Source organism: Ictalurus furcatus, chromosome 28 (assembly GCF_023375685.1).
Source record: "Ictalurus furcatus strain D&B chromosome 28, Billie_1.0, whole genome shotgun sequence".
Classification (NCBI taxonomy): Eukaryota; Metazoa; Chordata; class Actinopteri; order Siluriformes; family Ictaluridae; genus Ictalurus; species Ictalurus furcatus.
In genome coordinates this window covers 12,805,038-12,826,383 of record NC_071282.1, presented here as the reverse complement: position 1 = coordinate 12,826,383, position 21,346 = coordinate 12,805,038, and the positions used below count along the sequence as shown (strand labels likewise).

General features: G+C 40.4%; 2 protein-coding genes and 2 non-coding genes across 4 annotated transcripts; 3 read left to right on the top strand and 1 right to left on the bottom strand.

Annotated features, from left to right (window-relative positions):
- Positions 1-2,344: 2,344 nt before the first annotated feature.
- dhx33 (DEAH (Asp-Glu-Ala-His) box polypeptide 33) lies at positions 2,345-16,443 on the bottom strand. Its single transcript, XM_053618650.1, has 12 exons — positions 16,086-16,443; positions 15,196-15,356; positions 14,838-15,065; positions 13,778-13,948; positions 13,241-13,426; positions 12,545-12,656; positions 10,185-10,344; positions 9,902-9,990; positions 9,210-9,337; positions 7,526-7,729; positions 6,912-6,998; positions 2,345-6,796 (listed from the first exon to the last, which is right to left on the bottom strand). The coding sequence occupies exons 1-12, from the start codon at positions 16,291-16,293 to the stop codon at positions 6,488-6,490; spliced, it is 2,043 nt and encodes a 680-aa protein (XP_053474625.1). The 5' UTR covers positions 16,294-16,443; the 3' UTR covers positions 2,345-6,487.
- A 708-nt stretch (positions 16,444-17,151) lies between these two features.
- On the top strand, positions 17,152-21,240 carry rplp0 (ribosomal protein, large, P0). Its single transcript, XM_053618652.1, has 8 exons — positions 17,152-17,268; positions 17,739-17,847; positions 18,248-18,423; positions 19,164-19,251; positions 19,355-19,501; positions 19,626-19,811; positions 19,998-20,138; positions 21,018-21,240. The coding sequence occupies exons 2-8, from the start codon at positions 17,794-17,796 to the stop codon at positions 21,174-21,176; spliced, it is 951 nt and encodes a 316-aa protein (XP_053474627.1). The 5' UTR covers positions 17,152-17,268; positions 17,739-17,793; the 3' UTR covers positions 21,177-21,240.
- Positions 18,026-18,154, top strand: LOC128603956 (small nucleolar RNA SNORA63). Its single transcript, XR_008385116.1, has one exon. It is a non-coding gene; the product is annotated as a small nucleolar RNA SNORA63 (small nucleolar RNA).
- On the top strand, positions 18,966-19,094 carry LOC128603955 (small nucleolar RNA SNORA63). Its single transcript, XR_008385115.1, has one exon. It is a non-coding gene; the product is annotated as a small nucleolar RNA SNORA63 (small nucleolar RNA).
- Positions 21,241-21,346: the final 106 nt, after the last annotated feature.

Sequence of the window (21,346 nt, the reverse complement as noted above, 5' to 3'; positions counted from 1 at the left end):
CCTGCAGGACATGAGAGAAAAATCGCAGAAAAATTCCGTAACAGTGAACTGAAGAGGAAGAGAACCAAAAGCGCTTGAACGATGTAGAACTGGTAAGAAAGTGTGTATATGTGCTGTTTGTGTGTGTAAGTTTGTAGTAGGACATTTTGCGGTTTACTCCTCTGTCCTATTCCTTGTGAAATGTCGTGACATGCTCCTTCTCTCAGCCTGTTGTGTAACAGCCATTACAGTCCTTCCCCTTGTTGTTGCCAATTCAGCAAAATTTGCTGTTACTTTAACACCATACATTGTTGTATAAGCTGCACGTGTCATTTTATTGTATTTTTTTTCTTTGAATCATTTCTCCACAGAACCAGGAAAACCCGCACTGGAAACGACTTGAGAACCGGATCGTGGTCTAAAATGTTTGTTGAGCCTTTTCCTCCCATGTTGAACTAGAATACGCGCACGCGCGCCACTGACGCACCTGAAGCCTCGTGAGCGCGCATCCCCGATTCCGCGTTCCCGCTTCTGGGCACGGATCTGTCCGCTGGAGTCAGGTTGCAGCTGTGCACACGAATAACCTTGTTTTGCTTGGGTGTTGGCTCAATTTTAAAGGTGTTCTTAAGCAGCGTGTCGTCGTTATGTCTTTTTAAACGTTGTGTTGGTGTTTAGAAATCACTTGAATAAAAATAAACACTGATTTAAATTGTTGGTATATGCTGATGTCATTTTTCCCCTCTCTCACTGTTTGACTCCCAATCCCACTTCTGAAAATTCCATAACATGGAAATTACCAATACAGATAGTCGAGGTCATAATAATAAAGCTATAATTACTCAACTGCATGTTTATCACCTGACTCGTGTGGTTTTTATTACATAAGAACGATGGTGTGTGAACACCTATACTTTCTAAACAGTTGATCAACAGTTCATGCATATAAACAGAAATAAAATAATTAAGAGAGTTGCAGATATGGAACTTAAATTTAAATAAAATGCATCATTAACAGAACCGCAGAATTTATATCAAAATGTATCAGTTATAAAGGGTACCACTGACATACTACACTCACATAAGACAGAGCAGTATGTTAAAAAAAAAAAAAAAAAAGTCCATAACTGGCATAATGCATGTCCATCAATCCATTTTGCATACTGCTTATCCTACACCAGGGTCGCAGGGAGCCTGGAGCCTATCTCAGGGAACTCAGGGCAGAAGGTGGGGGACACCCTGGATGGGGTGCCAACCCATTAAAGGGCACAACTGCACACATTCACACACTTGTTCAGGTCAGAGAGGCCTGGAGCCTATGAACTCGGGGCACAAGGTGGGGGACACCCTGGACGGGGTACCAACCCATTACAGGTCACATGCAGACACTATGGACAATTTGGATATGCCAATCAGCCTACAATGTATGTCTTTGCACTGGGGGAGAACATGCATAATGCATATATTTAATCAAATTCAGAATTGTTTGTTAACAAAAACATTTGTTCATACATCTGTTCTTGTTGATCTTGGAGACATTGAGCAATCCTGCAGTACTTACTGAACGATTTAGAGCATATGGAAAGAGCTGATCCATACTCTAACGATGGTGCTAATCCATTCGCTCACTCATTTTTCAGTAACCTCCAAGTATAAATCTTCCATCTTTTATTAAATAAGACTGGAATAAATCTGTGCACTGATTTGTAAAATTATTTGCACCAAAGGACCAAACATTTCGACAAATGTGTGTCGAAATAGTAATAACACAAAGTATGTAGGATATTAACACATCCTTTCTGAGTGCAACTTTGATCTCATGTTGCTCAACCACAGTAAGAGGAAACGGGTGAATCATCGGGAGCGCAAGGCCACATTGCATCTACACAAAATGTCCATAAGAACAATATTATATAGGTAGTACAGAATCTCTGTACTTCAACCAGGTAATGTATAATTTATAATCACTTCTTAAAGGAAAAGTGCACTCTGAAACACATTAAATACATTTATACCACAATGCTGCTGAATTCTCAATTCTGATTGGCTGACAGATGTTCTGAGGTGTGCAATTATTTTTCAGTAAATGCACAGCAAAAGTAGTTCCAGTCAGGTCTTGACTGCATTACAGTTTCATATCACTTTGCCAAATTCACTGAAATAACGGAAAAGTTAGGCTACCATCCACCACAGCGAACAGATTTAACAACAAACAAAATGACAGAAAACTAAGATTTTCCAGAAATATGTATGGAATAATTGACAACAGGCCATTAAGGTTTTTTTTTTAAAGGTTTACATCAGATATAGATACAAGTTGTTCTTTTTGTGGTGCCCCTAACGAAACCGTTCTTCACATCTTCTGGGATTGTCCTCACACACAGCTATTACACACAGCTAAGTTGATTAACTGCAATGTGCTTCTGGGTTTCTCTTTGGGTTTTTTTAGGATGTAGTGTTCGGCTTCTTTAATATACAAGAAGCTAAATTTAATGAATACTTTATTATTAATCTATTACTGCTCCATGCAAAATTTCACATTCACCACAGTAAAGTCACTCATAAAAATCCCTTATTCATTGTTTTTAGAAAAAAGGTCCAACAGTACATCCCAAATATTTTATTATCTAAGAATCTTAACGCTCTTAAGACAATAAACTTGCGTCATCTTCTTAATTTATTTCAATAACGTTTTCAGTAAAGTTATATGTGTGAGTGTGTGGATGTATATATGTAGGTGTATGCATATACAGTATGTATAAATGATGCTTTGCTTTCATTATCATTTCATTGTATGTAATTTTTATATTTTTGCTATGTGTTTGTATTTTTGATACTTTGGCATTAATTAAAAAAAAAAAAAAAAGAAGAAGATACAATACAGTGCTGCAAAATTGATGTATTTTTGTAGACCAACCCAGAAGATAGCATCACCCTGGTTCCCACGACAACAAGCCAATAGGATTTTTTCATTGACTTTGGGATTATTGCATAAAATAAGCTCTGTGACTAACAAAAGTTTGTGATCCTTACACGTTTTGTTCGTGAGGATAATCTTCACAAATGAACACAGCGTTTATGAAATTTGAAGCCTAAATACAATCGGCAGAAGTAAAAAGCTAAAGTCAGGCTATAAACGAACGACACCACAGTCGAAAATACTATAAACTGATAAATCTTCAAGTTGAAGAGTTTGAGTTGGAATAGTTTGTAAGAGCACGAGTATAAACACAACGATGTAGTGAGTTTTCCTGTTCGGCATGATGACGTTTAATGTCCCCGACACGACAACCTCTGTAGTCCCATTTAGCCACTCATTATCAACCGCCTTTTTCAAGCCACGTAAAAGCTTAACAAAGTTATGAGTGGGGTCTTACTTGTGTATTGTATGTTGTAGAATAAAACAAATATATCCTGAGCTTGTATTAACCACAGACCTTATTTCAGACATGTAACCAAAAACCCATTCAAAACCGGAACTTATTTCTGGGTGTTAGGACACATTTTTGCAGCACTGTATAGCATTTAATGGCAAAGTTAAAAGCTTTGGAAGCTGAACTGTTTGAGCAGAGTGTACAGATGAGGAGGTGAGACAGCTGGGTAGATTAAAGGAATAAAGCACTGCTGAATCACTCTTTACAGGTAGACATAAAACAAGGGCTAAATCCCACTGGCTCCACTGGAAGCAGGCAGTTAGATGGCATTGTGGGTAATGTAGGAAACTTTAAACCAAGGTGACAATATAGCAAAATGTCAATGAAGCTTAAGACTTTCAATATAATATAAATCTTGGACACAACTGAGGATCGAGTTAATTATAAAGATTAATATGCAAGTTGTTCAGGGTGGACTTTTACTTTAAGATGCACATTTACGTATTTTGCTGTCCTTATAAGTGCATGTTCCAATAAACCTAGATCATTAAAAAAAAATGAAATAAAACATATCATTTTTAAGACAGCAATATTCAGTGTGCAGGAATAGGCAACGCCCAGAGGAGGTTAAAATAAGTTACTTCATTTTCTTCATGACTCATGCACTTCCTCAAACAAGCAAAGCTTACAGGCACTACCGTCCTCATGTGGAAAATTCCATTTTAGCAGACAAGATAACGGAGAAAGAAAATTCACATTGCGTGAAATGATGTAGTTTTGCCTCAACATGTCATTTATTTGGAAGTTAATTTCAAACAACCTTCAAGGCACAAGAACTCACCGTATAATTTTGAAATTGCCTTCAGAGTGAGTAAAAAAAAAAATAAATAAAAATGAACCTCAAGCACATTTGGGATGTGGAAGTGTCAAGTCATAGTTTGGATGAAGGTCCATGCTCTATACAATAAACAAAACCTTTTTTTAAAACGTTCTTATGACTAACCTAAATATATATTTGAGGTATATTCAGCATTCCAGAGAAACCTGAGTGGCCTTATTCTGTGTTAATCATTCATCATGCATAGCATATCAATCGAGAAGTACTTGTTACTGTATGTAGCAGGTGTCAATCGTGTCAGTATTAGAACAAGTGTGTGGACTTAAATGATATACAAATGTTATAGAATGCCATGCATAGCTTAGGAAGCACAATACTGAGAATCAGTCTTATGTACCGCATACAGACTATCGACATAGTAAAGCCAACAGCATCAATAAAATATCCACTTAAACAAAAACAAAAAAAATTCTGTGGCTTCACAGGACTTTTAAACAATGGGCAACCAACATCCAAATAATCACAGCTGAGTTTCGCAAAGAACATGGTTAAATGGTAGAGCGAGCATCATATTGAACACTCTACATCTCTACCAGATCAGATGACTGTAATATTGAGATGCCCTTGGGGGAAAATGGGCTGAGGAAAGGACGTGGCCTTACTTGTCTATCAGTGGTGGTGTTTCTATGTTTAGAAAGGTTTCAGTGGTCTGGCTTTCTGAAAATGGAGGTTATAATTCTTTGGATTTCTAGTCTTAAAAGAGGTTCCACCAATTTCGTCCAAATCGCTTCGTGTCTGCTAGTAGAAGTGATCTGGATCAATTCATTGATTTCAAAGGCAACAATTGAAGTAAATCTATGCAACAATCATATTATGATTACTATCTATTTTAATCGATTATTATCGAAAAAGCACAAAACGGTGTACAAAAAAATAATATATATACACATTTTTAAATAACTGTAGATAATTTATGGGCTAGCAAGGTAATTTGCCCATAACTATGGTACTTTTAAAAGGATCCTTCTCTATGTCCTCATCATTCACGAATTAACAACATGCTTACCCCAGATCCTGAACAAAGCTGATCACATATCGATCTGAGGATATTAAATTGACTTGTAGCAAATCTGATGGCATATAGAATTGTTGCCTTATAAATCAAAATCATATCGTGTGGAAGCCTGACCTTTACACCTCCAGTAGAACACGGGCTTTACAGCTTAAGTAATTTTCTCAGACACCAAGCAATCATTTCTTTCCAACCAAAATAACAACATATGCATATTACACGGTCATTTTCTATAAAGTGTACAAAGCAACTGCATCTCGAAATACTCAATTTTACATTTGCGCCATTAATCAGCTAGAAACAGCCATTGGTGTTTCAGGTACCATTAATAATAAATGCCCATATAATTGATTCAGTATAAAAACAAAAGTTTAAAACGGCCTGAAACTGGGTGTTGATAATATGAGACGTAGAATTAAGGCCGTGGTTACACGCCAAGCATCAAGTCACCACGTAGGCCCCTGCTCATTAACACAATTTGTATTCATAGAGATCAGGTGGTAAACAAACTAGTTCAAAACAGGTAAACAAACTAGTTCCAGAAACAGTACGGCCACTCGAGAGGTGCGTCATGAGCCGAGGCTCTCACGTAGTTAAAGGAAAACATGCAAGCATTCATAACAAGGTAAGCTCACCTAAATATGCATCCAACTAAACTGGCTGTAGAAACAGGTTTAAAAAAAAAAAAAAAAAAAAAGCTTCCAGTATCAAACCACTGGAGTATGCAAATTATTCAAAAGCTATTGGAGGGTGTGCAAAATGTGTCATTTGTACAAAGAACAAGACACTCGTTTAGGAAAGTCATTCCTAAACACTCAATCAACGGTCCATGGTTTCTACTCTTTAAAAGGCGAGTACTTTCGGCATTGCCTTATCTAGCATCCAGCGTTTGGGCTTCAGAAGAGAAAACAAAGTCGCCTACGAGTGGAATCAAAGTCAACATGTAGTTGAATACATCAGGACTTCAGATATCTTCAAAACATTTTGCCAGTCCTCTGAGAGGCTTCATTAAGGGGAATCATTGAGAATTCCCACGAGACCCTGTCCAATGTTCTCACTTATAACGTCAGCAGAACAAAACTATACAAAGCCTCTCAGACGAGTGGCGAAACATCTTCAAGCCCAGCCACATTGATGTACTACTGCTATCCCTTCCAAAATGGTCCGGACATTCATGCACTTTGCTGTTAAACTTGATAAAAGCACCACTAGAAGCCCTGAGGTGTACTAGCTCTTTGCCGTGTGGAGTTTACGCCGAAAATACTCCGGCGCTGCTTCCTGTAACCAGTCGGCGTCCACCAGACACAGGTCCCTCATGTAGCAGCGTGATGTATGCAGGAGCTCGTTGAACACCACGTAGGCCGGCTTGGCCTGGAACAGGACGGAAGACGGGTGGATCGCAACGGTCTGGTGGGTGTCCAGAGCCACATAGGTGCCATCTGGCTGTAGCTCAGCGGCGTTGGCGAACATGCCGTGGGCCAGGCAGCGCCGCACATTAGCCAGTTCAGACAGCGAGGATTCTAGCTTCAGTCCCAGCTATAGAACAAAAAACAATGCTGAAAGCTCCTCTTGTTGATTCACTCATCAAAACCTTCTAAAAGGACAGAAACAATGTAGACCTTTTTGTTCACAGTATTGAATAATTCAGTACCTTAATGCAAATGTCTCTCAGCTGGGCTCGGACTTCAGCAACCAGACCCATGTTTCGGCTGTTTACAAAGTTCTCCCTACACCACTCCTGCATTGAAGAGCAACACCAAAAGACGGTGAGGCTTGACTTTATGCAAACATATGAGTTACCAGCTTATTGGATAACTTTCATCTACAGTTTTTGTCCATTTTTAGGTGCAACTACCATGTTGGTGACTTTAGGTGTGTAATTACCGAGTGTAGTCGAAGCTTTGCAATGCACAATGTCTCAAAACCCATTCTATCCCATCTATCATGAAAAGGTACCACCACAGGATTACAGATACAATTCAGAAAGGGGACATCAAAGTATGTCAAAGTATGTGTGGCGCTGCAACTAATGTATCAGATACAGCAGCGTTATTGGGATTTTAAACACTTCAATTGCACTGCTGTTGTGAGAAACAGTCTACCAACCCAATATAACAGTTAACAGCGTCTGAAACTAATTAATGGGGGCTACAAAGCAGTCTAGTCAAAAAGATGAGTCAAATCTCTAACTGTACCTACTACGAGGTGGTCCAACAAGATAGATTGTCTAATCAGTCGAAATCTTGAAAGAACTCAGGCACCTACCCTATTTCCACTGACTTTCTTGAAGGCCCTGTAGATGTTCAGCAAGGTCACGTGGTCTCCTTCACTGGAGATGAATTTTCTGCGTACGGCAAGCACCTCGTCTCGGCGGGCAGGAGGGTTGTAGAGCACAGAGTCCACGGAGAGCAGAGAGATAATGGTCAGAACCTCTTCGGTACAGGAGAAGTCTGGAGAGATCAGGATGGTCTGCAAAACAATATTAAAAATACGTAAGTCACGTGGCCAGCTACAAGCATAAGGAACCATTTGATTGTCCCCATCATGTCTCACAATGGTGGCTCCAAACTCCAGGGAATGTTCTGCACCGCTGGTCAACCCAAAGTGCTTGCTTGTGTGTTAAGATGCATGTTAAAATATGCAAAAGTTGTGCACAGATTCCCCCAGGAGACCACTCCGAGGTGTTTCATCATATAGGGGGGCAAGCATGTAGCATGACCTCATGCTACTGTACTCAAGCAAGACAGCACGTATAATCTAAAATGGTCCACTTATATAGCGCTTTCATCCAAAGCGCTTTACACAGTGTCTCATTCACGTATTCACATACACACACCAATGGTAGCAGAGCTGCCATGTAAGGCGCTAACTTGCCATCGGGAGCAACTCAGGGTTCAGTGTCTTGCCCAAGGACACTTCATGTGGGCCGGGAATCGAACCGCCAACCCTACGATTAGTGGACACAGCCGCCCCTAAGACCTACCAAGAACATTTTGGGCTTGAATCCTTGGCTTTTGCCAAACAAACAAAAAAGAACCATTAATCTCCACCCACTTGGATTTTGCACTCATTTACATAAAGCTATTTGAGAAGCGTGATTGGACCCTGTAGATTGTCGGTTCATTCATTTTTATGCTGCTATGACTGTTGAGATCACTTGTAATTCTTCTGCTGTGGATGGATTGCCTAAATTGCAAAAAATAGATTTGCAAAAACAGTCTCATCCTTGCTTCAGTGGATAATCTCACCTGGATACTGTAGATTTGTACCAAAAGAACTGCTGCTGTAATCGTAAAGACTTTCCTATGCTCATCCCAGGACTTCAGAACATGCTCATAGTGAACATCCCTTCAACACACTTTATAATATACAGTTGTAGAAGAAAAATTATTTATAACAACACCGTCTGGTGTCACCCAGAAAAGTATGGGTTCTCTTTTAAATATGGTTCTTCTTAAAGTTCCTTCCCCATGCCATCTCAGGATATATTTCCTTGCCACTGCATTGTCTGGGTTGCTCATTGGAGATTTATACTATATTATATAATAGATATTATGTAGATAGATAGATAGACAGACAGATAGATTTCTCTCGTTGTGTCTCTACTGTAAAACGTGCTATACAAATAATAGTCTAATTTAAAGGGGTCATGGCATTTTTTTTTCCTTCCCTGAGGTGTAATTATAATATTAGGAAAGAAGCTATAGTAGAAAATCAGACATTTGGCCTTATTTTGACCAAAATCTTATCCATTCATCGTCCAATTAAAATAATAATGATAATAATAATAATTCCACATACATCCTACGAACATACTTGTTCTTGAGATACCGTGCTTATGAGAATCTCAGACAGACGCATGGGTGAACAGAGAACCCCCAAAAAATGCCCCCACCACTGAGTGACAGAGGCATAAAAACACATGCTACAAGAGGACAATCCCAATTACTTTAGCAAATCGAGGTTCCAAGGGAAAGCAGGCCATCTTTTTGCCCAGAGGAGTGAGCGAAACCCGATCGTCCTTCCTCTCCACAGCTCCGAGGAGATCCAGCTGCTCCCCTGCCATTCGCATCGACTCTGTCCAATGACACAAGCAACAGTGTTTCTGCAGATGCACGATTATAAAATAATATTTTTTCTCTTCCAGAAAGAATTATATTATTATTAATAATAATAATAATAATAATAATAATAATAATAATAATTAATTACATAATAAATCAAATAAAACATCTACAATCATACACATGCCCTGTATTAAGACAAAAGGACAAGAACTTGATTTTTAAAAATTACAATGGAGATCAACGGTAAAGAAGGTTATTACCAATCAATAACAATAATTATTGCACTAACAATAATAGCCGAAAAGTAAAGTCGGAAATAGTACAGACCTCTCTCTCGTTCCCATCAGAAAATACTAATTGTGAGGCTGCCAATCATTTTAAAAGCAGTGTTTTTGAAAAGAAACCATGCTATTTATTAATATAATATTAAAATAAACCTGCCCCGCATCCCGTTTATATTTTAAGCGCAAGATATCGACTTATTGCTAGTGTTATTCATTAATAGATTACATTCTTTTCAGTGTCATAAAGGGTTCCAATAATTCTGCATATACAAAAACCACATGTCTCTTACCAGGTGACGGCTTGGACATGAAGTCAAAGTTGAACACATCAGGAACACCCAAAGCCAGCAGCTGCAGCATTACACCAGCCAGATTACACCTACAGAGATAATATAGGACAGGCAAATAATGACAACTTATAATATGCATTATGAATTATATTACATACATTTAAAAAAATTGTGACAGCGCTACTGTATTTGCACTGTTTTAACTACATACATACAATGTAAGGCTGTAATCCTGAATGAAGCCAATTAACAGAAAGATTGTGCCATCTCTACTACACTGTACCGTTGTATTTCAGGTACAGTCATGTTTGCTAGGTTGTCGAACTCATTTTCGGTGTAGAGGCGGTAACAGGAGCCAGAGTCTTCTCTCCCTGCCCTGCCTGCCCGCTGCCAGGCCTGCGCTTTGGACACCCGCTGCACGGCCAACACCTCCAGACCGCTGTCTAACAATACATAAGACAAAAACAGCATCTCACATGAATGATGATGAATTATGCACATTTATGCTTGCAACTTTATTCTTTTTCTTTGGATTTCATACCATCAGTATCACAATCTAACATCTACTCAATAGCGTTATTAAATATAAACCCCTGGTGTCTGAAATGACATGCCTCCAAATAAATCAACACTCGTATGAATAAGTGGTAAATACTCTATAATATTAGTTTACATTAAGGTGCTTATTCAGAGTGTAGTAGATGGCACAGCGCCACCACATGGTATTTAGATGGTATTGCAATCACTCAGACAGGGTATGGAAATGACTCGTGCTCTACAAGTACATGTAAAATATTATCCACATTAGGAAAATTAGAGACCTAATTACATTTTATACTATGGCAATAGGAAATGCTAGTTTCTGATTGTCTGCCTTCAAGTTATTTGCATTATTTACTAGTTGTAATGGATAATTATTAGGTGTGTAACACAATGGCACTATCTATATCTGTTTAGTGCTCCAAATATCCATATTCGGATTTAATCATTAAGTGGGCGTGGCCTAAACACGAAGCAGGCGTGCCACCGGAAACGGTGAATTCTGGCTCTGACAGTTCCTCAACATCAGCTACATCACTCCAGTTAATATCTGCTCTCAATTAATGATGTGTGCCAGACTGTTTATTTCAACACTATGCGCTCCTCATTCGTTTTTGTTTCTACCTGCCTAAACAAACTAGTAGCCAGGTGAGTGAGTGCCACATGCTAACGATAATAAATGTTGTTGTTCTTTGTCGCACAAGCTTCATATCGGAGTGCTGGCTCACGCCCACAGGAAAAGTAAAAACCTCTCGTTCGCATGACTTTATGTCCTCATCCTGATGCACACCTCTAGTCTCAACTACATGACACCATGTGAACCATGTAAATCCACCTGCCTAATATTGTGTAGGTCCCTCTTAAACAGCTCTGACTTGTCGAGGCATGGACTCCACAAGACCTCTGAAAATGTGCTGTGGTATCTGGCACCAAGACTTTAGCAGCAGATCCTTTAAGTCCTGTAAGTTGTGAGGTGGGGCCTCCATGGATTGGACTTGTTTGTCCAGCAGATCCCACAGATGCTCGATCAGATTGAGATCTGGGGAATTTGGAGGCCAAGTCAACACCTTGAACTCTCTGTCATGTTCCTCAAACCATTCCTGAACAATTTTTGCAGTGTAGCAGGACGCATTATCCTGCTGAAAGAGACCACTGCCATTATGGAATACCGCTGCCATGAACAGGTGTACTTGGTCTGCAACAATGTTTAGGCAGGTGATCCGTGTCAAAGTAACATCCACATGAATGCCAGGATACAAGTGTTCCCAGCAGAACATTGCCCAGAGCATCACACTTCCCTTCTTCCCATAGTGCATCCTGGTGGCATCCCTTCCCCACGTAAGCGACACACAAGCGCCTGGCCATCCACATGATGTAAAAAAAACATGATTCATCAGACAAGGTCACCTTCTTCCATTGCGCCATAGTCCATTTTTGATGCGCACGTGCCCATTGTAGGTGCTTTCGGTCATGGACAGGGGTCAGTATGGGCACTCTGACAGCTACGCAGCAAGTTGTGATGCACTGCGTGTTCTGACACCTTTCTATCATAGTCAGCATTAACTTTTTGAGCAATCTGTGGTACAGTAGCTCTTCTGTGGGATCGGACCAGACAGGCTAGCCTTCGCTCCCATGACGCACATGATCCTGTCGCCAGATCACCGGTTCTCCTTCCCTGGACCACTTTTGGTAACCACTGCATACCGGGAACACCCCACAAGACCTGCAGTTTTGGAGATGGTCTGACCAAACACAATTTGGTTAAATCGCTCAGATCCTTACACTTGCCCATTTTTCCTGATTCAAACACATCCACTTTGAAAACTGACTGTTCACTTGCTGCCTAATATATCCCACCTGTGGACAGGTGCCATTGTAACGAGATAATAAATGTTATTCACTTCACCTTTGTCAGTGGTATTAATGTTACGACCGATCGCTGTAACTACATCGGAAACAAGCAGTATTTAAGCTTTTTAACAGTGTTAAAGACTTGGAATAGCTCAATGAACTACTTGATTGCCATCAGCATAATTGAGTCTTTTCCTAAAATACAACCCCAGCTTTAAGTACTGTTTGAATGATGGACATCGGAGCTCTCACCTGGGTTATAGCGCTTGGCCTTCACCATTCCTGTGTCAATGACGTATTTAATTCCAGAAATAGTTATAGACGTCTCTGCGATGTTGGTTGAGAGGATGACTTTTCTGCAACCCTGATATGCAGAGAGAGAACGTTAATACAGATGACACAAAAACCAGAAACTCTGGTCAACAAGGTCAATGGTTGACCTAGAGGAAAACGTGTAACCCTTTAGGGTGTGGCTATGAAATGGAAAGCTACAAAGAGAATAAAACACTAATGGAGGTGTGTATGATGACTCTAAGAGTTTGCTTCTTATTATTTTTTTACGCAATTAATAGCTTCTAATATGAAATGTAGACGCATTCAACAAAGTAAACGAAAATGTCATTACAGTACAAAAAAAAATAAAAATCGTTTGCTAAATTTATACTAGAAACAAACTGTCTTTGTGATTATGGGCAAGGTTTTTCCCTGTATTGGACTGCATCATGGTACAAAGCTGTGCATTAAACACTCCAGCAATGAAATGAAATACAAAATGCAAAATGTCTGCAAGTCAGCTAGATCCTTTTAGTATTAGTATTGAGGCATTTGCTTTTCTATCAGTGCTGCTCCGTTTCACGTGAATACACTTTGTGGGTTTGAAATTTATCACAGATATGAAATCTGAACATAATCCTTAGCAAATCTATGAGGAAACATCAACAAGGGTACCTTAGGTGCAGGCTGAAAGACCCTGAGCTGCTGGGCAGGAGGAAGTGATGCGTACAGAGGGATCACAATCATGAGCCCGCAGGTTTCAGGCAGGTGTTTGGCGATGTCCCGACACGTACGAGCCAGGGCTTCGATCTCCTCCTGACCCGTCATAAACACCAAGATGTCATGGGATGGAGGAGTTTCCTGTGTGGCCAAAGATACTTATTAGGGACACCGGAGAGCACTAGAAACACAAATATATTCTTCATCACCCAATATTATGATGAAACAAACATTAAATGTGAGTCATGTTCAAGAGTGGTCCTGTTCGATGAGAGAAAAACGCTGCTCGGAGCTAAAATGTTAGACAAACACTTTTGGCCTTTTTATCGGGGGCATAAACACGATATACTTCATCACCAGAGACATCAGGAAAGGACAACATCTGTAGCTCCTCCCATGGATTCAGATAAATACTCACTTCCACATTAAATGCACATAATATAATTAACTAATAGGAAGTATAATACACGTCCACGTGAGAAAATGACTAACCTGGTGAATCTGAAAGATGGAGACCAGCGCTGCGTGTAGGTAATCGGACTGCGGCTGCTTGGTGTAATAGATCTGAATCGGGTGCTGTCGACCCTCCAAGTACAGCACAGGAGCCTTATTAAAATACTGAGAGAACAGGTCTACATCCATGGTGGCAGACATCACAATGACCTGAGGATTAGGAAATAAAATAGATGAGAAAGGAGCTTCAAATATGGCTGGACAGTATAATGAGATCATTTCAACTGCAAAAAAACAAACAAACAAAAGACATCTTAGCAAGTGAAATTAACTGAAAGAAACTTTATGTCTACTATTTCACATTATCCGATTAAAAACAAATATGAAATTATTCAATTCAATTTATTTTTAAACATTTTTACCGATTTCAAGACTGAAACAGATTCTATCGCAAATAATTTGGCTCATTTGAAGCATTTAGAAAGATTTTCTAGAAAGAAACTAAATTATATGCCAATAGAGTAAGAAAAGATTGAAAGTAGTAAAAAAGAAATGTCTAGAAATAAGTTTAATATTATATTATATTTAATATTATATTTGGGGTATTGTAATTGTATCATAGGAAATACTAGATAGATTTGACAACATTCAAGATATTTTCTCTTGCCGTATTTTTTTTATTTTATGTTTTTTGGTGTTGATCTTGTAGTAATTTTGTTTCACAAATGAGAAATTTCTCTTGTTTTTGGTGTTAATAATAAATTTTATAGACATTAAACAAAAGTATCCAGTCAGCAGCTGATTAGATGCTTTTAACGTTTCATACTGTTTTGAATATTAAAAAAAAAAAAAAAAAAGTTTTTTAAAGCTTTTCTTTAAATCTTTTTTTTTTTTTTTTTTTTTAAATATGTACTTAAAAGATATTGACTCTTTAAAATTTTAACTTTCCCTCCTTTTCAGTGTCAATAATTTAGTTTTGTTCGTTTGCATACATATCGTGTACCGTAGAAATGCTTACACATATCATGTGATATTTTTGACATTGCCCAGCCCTAGTTTGAAGTCTCGAGCTCAACATTCACCCATGTTGGTTCCTCACCTTTAGAGGGATCTTATTCTGCTCTTTGCGTTTGCGCTGGGCGGACTTGACCACTCCAAAGAGGACGTCGGTGTGAACAGTGCGCTCGTGAGCTTCGTCCAGGATCACAACCGTGTAGCGCAAAAGCAGCGGGTCTCCGATCGCCTCTCTGAGCAGCATGCCATCAGTCATGAACTTCAGCTTGGTTTCCGGGGAGGTCACGTCCTCGAATCGTACCGTGTAGCCCACCTTTGGAATTGTTGCAGTTATGTTTTTTGGAAAAAAAAAAAAAAAAAATCAACAGTTCAAAATGGTACCAAATGTATGAATGAGATCATACATGTATTCCAAAAGATGCATGAACGGTTGCTCAACCCACCAGTTTTCCAAGTTGAGTTCTCTTTTCCTCTGCCACTCGTCCCGCCAGCGAGATAGCAGCCACACGTCGAGGCTGAGTGACCGCAATGATGCCCTGCCGACCGATACCAGCTTCATAGAGGTACTGAGGGATCTGTGTGGTTTTTCCAGAGCCTGTCTCTCCTACAGAATAGAGCAAACAGGTCATCAAGAAGTGGGGTACTTTGTAGGGACCAACTCAATGTAACGATGGTTTTTGTCCTTTCATTTCTCACAGCTATTCATGCTTTTTAAAATTGGATCAGTGTCGTATCAGAATTCGAGTAAATATTAGAGCTAGTCATCTCCTTGGACTCGGAAATGAGTCATTGCTACGTAAACACAAACAACACTAAACATCATTCACTGGTTTGTAAACAGAAAGCTAAACTACACCACACAATTACACAGAAAATGTGTGGGAAAGCATTGCTGAGTAAGTTTATACAGTGTTAATAAACAGTAAAACTGCTCCAGCTGATTGCAAAGTTCACAAACAGGTGTACCTGATTAAACCATCCACTGAATGTAAATCTAAGATAGTGGTAACTCATAACTCTACAAATCATTGTACAAGTGTCAGGAAAAAGTAAACTCATTCGAGCTCACAAAGTCACCATTTACTCAAGTGCTTGCAGGGTTCTTATATATTAAAGCTTTCAACTAGAAACTCTGACAGCAATTACACTGCTTTCCTTTATTCCAAACATAACTATATTTCTAACATCAGGGAGCCAGCTGTAGATTTCAGCGGTTGTTGTAGTTTCTGTAGCAAGGAAGAGATCAAAGCTCTAATCAGATACTGCTGTTTTCTGTGTACAACCTGCATGCTAGGCGAGCTTAGCATCACCTCTATATAGTGGAAACTCTTACCGATTAACACAGCATTGTGCAGCTGTCTGAGCTGGTCGATGAGCTGAGATTTGGCCTGATAAATAGGAAGCTGTTTTCTTTGCACGTCTATTGTACTGGGCGCATTTCCCTTCTTTGGCAGCAGCATTCCAGGCTTTTTGTTTGTAGGGAAAAAAGGGGAGCCCGGCTTAAATTTCTTGGCCGGAGGAGGATCGGGGTCGTGGGGCATGATCCGGAAGAAGCGTCGAGACGATATTAACCCGTCCTACTCCGACTCAATACCAAAACAGGCAAACTAGCAAGTTTTAAGGTGTAAAAAATTAATTAAGAAAACCTTCGCCACTGCGGTTGTTTATCTAATCTTAAAGGAAATCGCCTCTCACATGGCTCACGCTCCGACGTCGCATGGAAATGACGTAAGAGCTAGCGATGCGTCGTTCACCAAGGCCTCTGAGTCTTTTAGGTAAACGCTGAGAGTCGACTCTCATAAACTGGACTTCCCGCCATGTCTGTACTAATGAAGTACAGACATTGCGGGCACAACGATATAAATGCAGGGATTCTTACACATTTTTCACGTCTTGCGGATTTTTTTTAATTAGAACGTAAAATAACACTCCAAGCGACAATTCCAGTTACGGTTCTACAAAAGAAGAGCAATTTATGGCAAAATTTTGGTTGTTTAGAGATGAGAATAGCAACGAGTCGGTTGGGACTCGAACGAGTCGACTCTTATTGGTGACCGAGTCATGTGGAATGATTCACTGAAAAGAACCGGAATTCAAGCTAGTAAGAACGACTCGTGAGGAAATTCCAGGGTCCGTCCCAAATCGAGTAGCTGACTAGGCTACATACGTACCGCATATTTATTTACAACAGATTTTATCCATTCTTTCATTTACTCAGTAAAAACCCTTATTCTTCAGTCACCACTTTATCCTGGTCAGGGTTCCGGTGGAGTCTATTTCACAATTTATTTCAGTTGGTTTTGCCCCATTTTTTGTTTAAGAAATAAAACTATTTGTAATATGTGAAATGGCGTGTTTCTTGTCGCTGTGTTGAAGTCGCAGTAGTAGTATGGAGTTGTGGGCGGGACATAACGAGCGACAGTGATATTGACCAATCAGCTAACAGCACGCGTGTTCTATAATACCGCCTGAGTTCCTTTGTCGGTCTCTTTTCTTTCACGCGTCCCTACTGTGAGGTGAGGTCCTCTTCAGTATAGCACGGATTTTTAATATTTACCCATGTTTTATTAATGTTTAAGTGTTTGTTTACCCGGAATATATAGGGGAAACCTTTTAAGTTTAACAATTCGCCTTAATTATATAATAAAAAGCTAGTTTTCACCTGAATTGTTGGTTGAGTTGTTCAGCCTTAGCGCGTTAGCTTGTTAGCTTGAGGCCTCTCGGCGCCATGTTGCCTCGTGAATGAGATTAGCGCCATGTGTTCGGCCGGCAGTTCACCCGCTCGGTTAATTCGCGTCTGAATACGTTTTCCTAGTAAATAAGTCTTTAGTGTCCTTTACGAGCCCTGTATTTGGCAAAAGTTAACCGAAAACGATCTGTTGTATTAGTGGATTAGCTTACACATTCTTCATTGTACATTTTAGTTAGCACGTTAAATAGTTAATTTTCAAGATGTTGGTTATAATGGGTTGTCTTTCTCTTTAAGATAATCACCTTGTCTTTAAACCGGCTCTTAACCGATCCTTGGAAGCACTGCAAAGATGCCCAGGGAAGACAGGGCCACGTGGAAGTCCAACTACTTCTTAAAGATCATTGTAAGTGGCCATTTTACTCCTTTCTTCCTTCTGTGCTGGCTTTACTCTTATAAAGCAGTATCTTTAGTCCAGGAATCCTCCTTATTGCTGAGAAGCTCTTCCCCACAGTTTGACAGCTGATATAAGTAACATTTTATAAAAAACAGGATACCAGATTATATAAAGTACAGAGCCTAATTTGCAGGATAAGTTACTAATCAGCTGTTGCAGTGCTGGTTGGTCGTTCCCCCTGCAGAAATCAACTTGTTTCTTACTATCCCTGTCTGCCTGCATACCACGGCTTGCAGGGACGCTTAGTCACAAACATTGCATTAGAGTTGATACTTATTTAATCCTGATTCTGCCCGGTCCCAAAATAGTTCTCACTGTTCTCATTTCCTGTTTACGTTCTGGTTTGCAGCAACTGCTGAATGATTACCCGAAATGCTTCATCGTGGGCGCGGACAACGTCGGCTCCAAGCAGATGCAGACTATTCGTCTGTCCCTGCGGGGCAAGGCAATCGTGCTCATGGGCAAGAACACCATGATGCGCAAGGCTATCCGTGGCCACCTGGAGAACAACCCGGCCCTGGAGAAGTATGTATGTGCCTTTGGAGGCATGGTGTTCCTAAAAGTCTATACATGACTTGGTTTTTCTGGGTTATTTCTAAACGTAGCATCTTTGAAGAACAGTGCCTGTGACTGTCAGTGAACATACTAAAGACTTTTCCTCAATTCACCACACACCTTCTGAAGCAGGGCTTCTCAGTCCTGTCCTGGAGGACCCTCAGCACATCTCCCTTATCTGGCACACCAGAGTCTTGCAGTCTGTACTAATGAGCTGATTAGTTGAATCAGGTGTGTTGGATGAGGTAGATTGTATAAAATGTGCCGTGCTGGGGGTTCCTCCAGGACAGGTTTGAGAAGCACTGCTCTGAAGTATGTATGCCTCAGGAAATGGTGCAGAGCAGTTCTAATTCCAGGGCTCATTTTCTGTCTGTGGAATTTAATTTTTTTTTTTTTTAAAGAAAAGCCAGAAAGAGTGAGCCTATAGAGACCCATGAAAATGTTATTTTAATTTATGATACAGGTCTAATATCTTTTTTAAAATTAGCAGCACCTTTGGAGTGCTGCTGAATTTGCAGGATAAGTTACTAATCAGCTGTTGCAGTGCTGGTTGGTCGTTCCCCCTGCACAAATCAACTTGTTTCTTACTATCCCTGTCTGTCCGCATCCCACGGCTTGCAGGGACGCTTAGTTTCAAACATTGCATTCTTATGGTGAAAATTTTGTGTTTGTTTCACTGTCTGAGTAAATGTTGGTTGACTCTTTAACAGGCTGCTTCCACACATCCGTGGAAATGTGGGCTTTGTCTTTACCAAGGAAGACTTGCCGGAGGTCAGGGACATGCTGCTGGCCAATAAGGTAATTCTCTACCTTTATTCCCCCCCCCTCCCCCCCTTTATTTTTATTTTTTATAAACATATTCACAACTTTCAGATTGTCTTAACAGTCATTTACTACTTAGGTGCCAGCTGCTGCCCGTGCCGGTGCCATCGCCCCCTGTGAGGTGACTGTGCCTGCTCAGAACACCGGGCTGGGTCCTGAGAAGACCTCCTTCTTCCAGGCTTTGGGTATCACCACCAAGATCTCCAGAGGAACCATTGAAATCTTAGTAAGTTAAAGCAATAATAATAATAATTAAAAAAAAACTTAATTATTGGGTCTCTTTGCATCTCTTGTAGGTTGTTCAATCCATTGCTTATGAACTGTGTCTAACATTTGTCCTCTCTTTCCAGAGTGATGTGCAGCTGATTAGACCTGGAGATAAGGTGGGTGCCAGCGAGGCCACGCTGCTCAACATGCTGAACATCTCGCCCTTTTCCTACGGGTTGATCATCCAGCAGGTCTATGACAACGGCAGCGTCTATAGCCCTGAGGTGTTGGACATCACTGAGGATGCCCTGCACAAGAGATTCCTGGAGGTGAGTGGGCCTTTTGTTGTTTGTTTCAATTCTGGGACACTTGTTTCCCCTCATGTACGCATGAGTCAGTTCTCCCTGCACAAATCAAATTTTCATACTATACCTGTCTGAAGTTCCTGCTGGTTTATTGGTTTCCAGGTAACAAGTAATGTGTTAGTTGTAACACACTCTCTCTCTTTGTTTTAGGGTGTGAGGAACATCGCCAGTGTGTGTCTGCAGATTGGCTACCCCACTCTTGCCTCCATCCCTCATTCCATTATCAATGGATACAAGAGGGTTCTGGCTGTCGCTGTGGAGACAGACTACTCCTTCCCTATGGCTGATAAGGTAAAATGTTCTGCTTTGCTATGGGTCAGGCATCCCTACCAGTGCAGGTTAGGTTACAAAGCAGCTTTTGCAGTGCTGTTTTGACGTTCCCCCTGCAAACAGAAACCCGTTTCCTCCTATCCCTGTGTGTCAGTCTCCTCTGGCAGACAGGGACGGTTGGTTTCGGACACCAAACACGCTTAATGCCTGGACAATAAAGGCTTTCAAGTAGATGATGAGCCTTGTGTCTACCAAATAAGCCCTTATTGGTCTCTACAGAATACCTCAAATGATTTGGAATTAAATGGTCACATGTATAAAAATCCAGCATTGTAGTTGTTGAATTTCTTGCCCTGTTCTAAATGCAGCACTTGTTTGCACATGCCTACTAGGTCTGCGATGCTGTAGGGTTAATGGATTAACAAAATGATTTTGTCTCCAAATGGTAAACAAATATTAAATCATGAACATCACGTTCGAGTAATGACTACAATTTCATGACTCCTCTCCTGAATGCAAAAATGACCATTTGGGCCTGTGCTCACCCCACTCCTACGGTCACTAATGTGTGTACCTGAAGGAGGACCACAGGGTGCCATTTGGAACACTGGCTCTGTTGGGGAGGTTTACACTTTGACCTTTTTTTTAAAAAAAAACCAAAAAAAAAAAACACCTGTTGGTACAAAGTTGGGTGCATTTGATGGAGTAAAAGCTATTATTCAAAACTGGATACAGGCCAAGAAATCAATCTCTGATCCAGATGAAAAGAGTAGTCCGGTATTCACTTAAAGGGAACTCTGGTGTGAAGCATTGTACCAATTGTGGAAACGCCCTTAGTTTAAATATGGTGCACAATAGGGCTCACAATGTAACTTCCTGCATTTTTCTGCTCCCTTGCAGGTGAAGGCCTTCCTGGCTGATCCCTCTGCTTTCGCTGTGGCTGCAGCTCCGTCTGTGGCAGCTGCTCCTGCTGCCGCTGCGCCTGCTGCCGCTGCTGAGCCGGCCAAGGAGGAGTCCGAGGAGTCTGATGAGGACATGGGCTTCGGCCTGTTCGACTAAAATAAGCAGTGATCACTGTAACCTGCTTGAATTAAAAATCAATAAAGAACTTGAAAGCGATAAAGTTTTTTGTGTGGCTTTTTATTTTTTATATGGAAGGTGTATAAAGTGTTTTGTACAGCGTGTGGTGGATCTTTGCTGATGGTAGACTTGTGGCTGTAAATCAATAA

Excerpts from the sequence above, each read along its gene's own strand:
- dhx33 (XM_053618650.1), bottom strand. The coding sequence starts at position 16,293 with ATGCCCCACGACCCCGATCCTCCTCCGGCCAAGAAATTTAAGCCGGGC. Across the intron at positions 15,066-15,195 it reads GAACTCAACTTGGAAAACTG|GTGGGCTACACGGTACGATT; the intron begins GTGGGTTGAGCA and ends ACAATTCCAAAG. Across the intron at positions 13,427-13,777 it reads CCATCTTTCAGATTCACCAG|GAAACTCCTCCATCCCATGA; the intron begins GTTAGTCATTTT and ends TTGGCCACACAG.
- rplp0 (XM_053618652.1), top strand. The coding sequence starts at position 17,794 with ATGCCCAGGGAAGACAGGGCCACGTGGAAGTCCAACTACTTCTTAAAG. Across the intron at positions 18,424-19,163 it reads AACAACCCGGCCCTGGAGAA|GCTGCTTCCACACATCCGTG; the intron begins GTATGTATGTGC and ends ACTCTTTAACAG. Across the intron at positions 20,139-21,017 it reads CCTTCCCTATGGCTGATAAG|GTGAAGGCCTTCCTGGCTGA; the intron begins GTAAAATGTTCT and ends GCTCCCTTGCAG.